A 2,824-nucleotide genomic window follows, 5' to 3' on the forward strand; every position below is an offset into this window, starting at 1 on the left:
GCAAAGGGCTCTGCGGGAGGCTCCATCCCTCTGCCTGGCTGCTGGGAGGGGGTTCGAGCTGCTGCCGCGCGGCGCGGGAAGGAGCAACCCGCACCACTGCCAGGCTGGAGGCCGGACTCTGGTCCTTGTTTCACATTCACGTCAAGACTGAGAGCCCACACCTGGCCCGCGTCAGTCCAGCTGTGCCAACACGCCTGGAGGGAGCCGTGGCGCTGCGCCACTCACCACTTGAAGATGAGGTTGAGCCAGTCACCGATCACGGCCACCCAGATGAGCCTGATGCCCACGGACTCGCTGAAGTGGAACCAGATAGGGAAGAGGACGAAGAAAGCGTTCCTGAGGTCGGCAGCGAAGGAGACGAAGAGGAACCAGTCCTGGGAGCCCTGGAAGCGCAGCTGCAGCCAGCGCGTCGCCTGGACGCCCGTGTCGTGCAGGAGGTTCATGGTGGCCTCCATCCTCCTCCTCGGCAGCCGCGGCCCCTCGGCGCTGCCCGGGCTGTCCCGCGCTCCGCCGTGCCGCCGGGTTTTATACGCTGTGGGCCCTTGTTTGCCGCGGGCAGGTCGCTTGTCCCAGCACTGATCTTTGGACCCAAAACCACTTTTGCCAAAGGTGCATCGGCAGGGGGTTGTAACAAACATGTTTGGAACAACTTACGTAAAAGGGAAAAACAGGCTCTGAGGGCTCCCGGTGGAGCGTGGGGGGCTCCAGCAGCAGCACCTTAACCCTTCCCCGCCCCGTCCCCGCCCCGCGCTGCGCAGGGGCTGCCTCGCTCGGAGGGCTCCGGCAGCCCCCGCCCAGCACAACAGCTCAGCAGCTCCTGCTGAACCCCCGCGTTCGCCCGTTATCGGGGGAGATTCAAGCCCCCGCACTCTGGGCCAACAGCGCTGCTGCAGCTCCGCACTGGGATGTTCCTCCCCTCCCTCTGCCACCACCCCAAGCACCTGGAACGTCGCAGGGATGCCCAGGAAGGTGGACAGGGTCACGCATGGCGTGGGGCAGGACAAGCATCGCCAGGCTGATGTAACCAGGACTCTGCACACCGGGAACCTTCCCAGGCTCCGGAGCTCCCGCAGGCTCACACAGCGAGGCCTGGGAGCTCCTGCCTGCCCGCGATGGTCTGGGATGGGGGTTAAAGGGCCTTTGCAGACGAGGTCCCCAGTGAGGGAAGGCTTTCCCCCCAGCTCAGCTGCCCTGGGTTGAGCCCCCCCTGCACTAAACTGCCCCCCCCAGACCCCGGCTGCGGGGACAGACTGAACACGCCACTCGTCCAGCTGCTGCCAGGCCCCTGCCCGCAGCCGCTCCCCACCCCGGCCCCGCCGCGCTGTCATTGCAGATTTATCGCCCTGTTTGTCCTGGGGGGGTGACGCTGAACGAGTGACACGGAGAGCTGTTTCCAGGAGCCTGAGGAACTTCCTTGCCCAGCTCTGGCCGGCCACCACGGCCGCTGGCATGTGGACACGCAGCCCCGTGGCACAGGGCGCCCAGCCAGAGCCCGCTGCAGAAAACAGGCAACAAGGCGTTAATGATTAGCAGCCAGTGAAAATCCATCACTTATCTCCCTACTCGAGAAAGTTCAGGTCAAGATCCTTGAACCGCTACCCGTGTGCCGCTACCCGCGTGCCGCTTGCCATGGCGCCGAGCAGGCAGAGGCCCCGTCCAGCGCTGAGCCCGGCCCGCCGGGAGCTCTGTGCAGGGGGGCAGTGGGCAGCATCCTGACCCCTGCCTGCACGTGGCCCAGGGAGCCGAGGGCTCTAACAGCAAAGCCATGGCAAACCCTCCCCCCGGGGGGACAGGCGCTCTGGGAGCTGCCAGGCCCAGGGGAGGGACCGTACCCGCCAACGCCCCTGCTCTGCAGGCAGCTTGTCCTCAGCGCCAAGGGGCTGCCGGGCCCCCCCGCGCGCTCGCGTCACCCCAGGGCTGCTGCTCCTGGGCAAAGGGAAGCGAGGGCACAGCGAAGCCTGACCCTGCGCTCAGCACCCTCGGCCCAGGCTGGCCCGGGCCAGCTCAGTCCCCTGGGGGGCGGCTGGGGCTGTGCAGGGCGGGGGCAGCACTGGAGGCTCACGCTGGTCCTGCCAAGCGGCGATTTCCCAGCTGCCACCCGTGAGCCTGGAACACGCGTGAAGGAGAGGAAAGTGCCGGGAGAGAAGCGGTGGAAGCGCTGCAGGATCAGCCCTGGGCACGTCCCTGCCCAGGGCTGCGCCTCCCTCGCTGCGCCCAGGGGAGCGGGACCCCGGCATCCCGGACCCCGACGGAGCTCCCAGCCTGCAGACAGAACCCAGCAAAGCAGAAGTTTGCACAGAAATGGAATTACTCTTGCAAAACAAATTCCCCAGGAGCTCATTCCAGGGTCCTCAACTGAGAATGGCTTTGGCCAGCGTGAAGGAATGCAACAGACTTGGCTTCCGCGTTAAAAATGTTTTGAAACAGTCAGCAATAATCACCCCGAGAGATTTCACAGCAGAAAATGGGGGCAAAAGGCGATGGGGGATGGAGACTAGCATGCTTCAGGCTCCTTGGAAAGAGTCACTGCGGGAAACCGGGGCTGCGGAGCGGAGAGGCCAGGAAATGGGACGGAGCAGCCACCTCCTCCCGCCCAGCACGGCGGGGGCTGGCGTGCAGCCGCAGCGCGCAGGGAGCTGTGCCAGTCACGGAGCTGTGCCGGTGACAGGGCTGTGATGGAGCTGTGCCGGTGACGGGGCTGTGCCGGTGACAGGGCTGTGATGGAGCTGTGCCGGTGACGGGGCTGTGCCGGTGACGGGGCTGTGCCGGTGACGGAGCTGTGCCGGTGACAGAGCTGTGCCGGTGACGGGGCTGTGCCGGTGAC

The 2,824-nt window shown here is 66.1% G+C and overlaps 3 protein-coding genes across 3 annotated transcripts in view; 1 reads left to right on the forward strand and 2 right to left on the reverse strand.

The window, feature by feature from the left end:
* G6PC (glucose-6-phosphatase catalytic subunit) overlaps positions 1 to 1,682 on the reverse strand; it is a 4,427-nt gene extending 2,745 nt beyond the window's left edge. Inside the window, exons 1-2 of the mRNA XM_026864772.1 lie at positions 1,564 to 1,682; positions 226 to 649 (exon numbers count right to left, since the gene is read on the reverse strand). Of these exons, the coding sequence (XP_026720573.1) occupies positions 226 to 638 (413 nt within the window). The 5' untranslated portion in view covers positions 639 to 649; positions 1,564 to 1,682. The remainder of the gene's footprint in view (positions 1 to 225; positions 650 to 1,563) is intronic.
* RUNDC1 (RUN domain containing 1) overlaps positions 1 to 2,824 on the reverse strand; it is a 15,792-nt gene that overhangs the window by 11,832 nt on the left and 1,136 nt on the right. Inside the window, exon 2 of the mRNA XM_026864581.1 lies at positions 2,538 to 2,542. Within this exon, the coding sequence (XP_026720382.1) occupies positions 2,538 to 2,542 (5 nt within the window). The remainder of the gene's footprint in view (positions 1 to 2,537; positions 2,543 to 2,824) is intronic.
* LOC113489218 (alanyl-tRNA editing protein Aarsd1-like) overlaps positions 1 to 2,824 on the forward strand; it is an 18,222-nt gene that overhangs the window by 8,026 nt on the left and 7,372 nt on the right. The window contains exon 10 of the mRNA XM_026864775.1: positions 1,353 to 1,360. The gene's annotated coding sequence lies outside the window, so the exon portion shown is untranslated. The remainder of the gene's footprint in view (positions 1 to 1,352; positions 1,361 to 2,824) is intronic.

Source organism: Athene cunicularia (genome assembly GCF_003259725.1).
Source record: "Athene cunicularia isolate RWA chromosome 27 unlocalized genomic scaffold, athCun1 chr27_part1, whole genome shotgun sequence".
Taxonomy (NCBI): domain Eukaryota; kingdom Metazoa; phylum Chordata; class Aves; order Strigiformes; family Strigidae; genus Athene; species Athene cunicularia.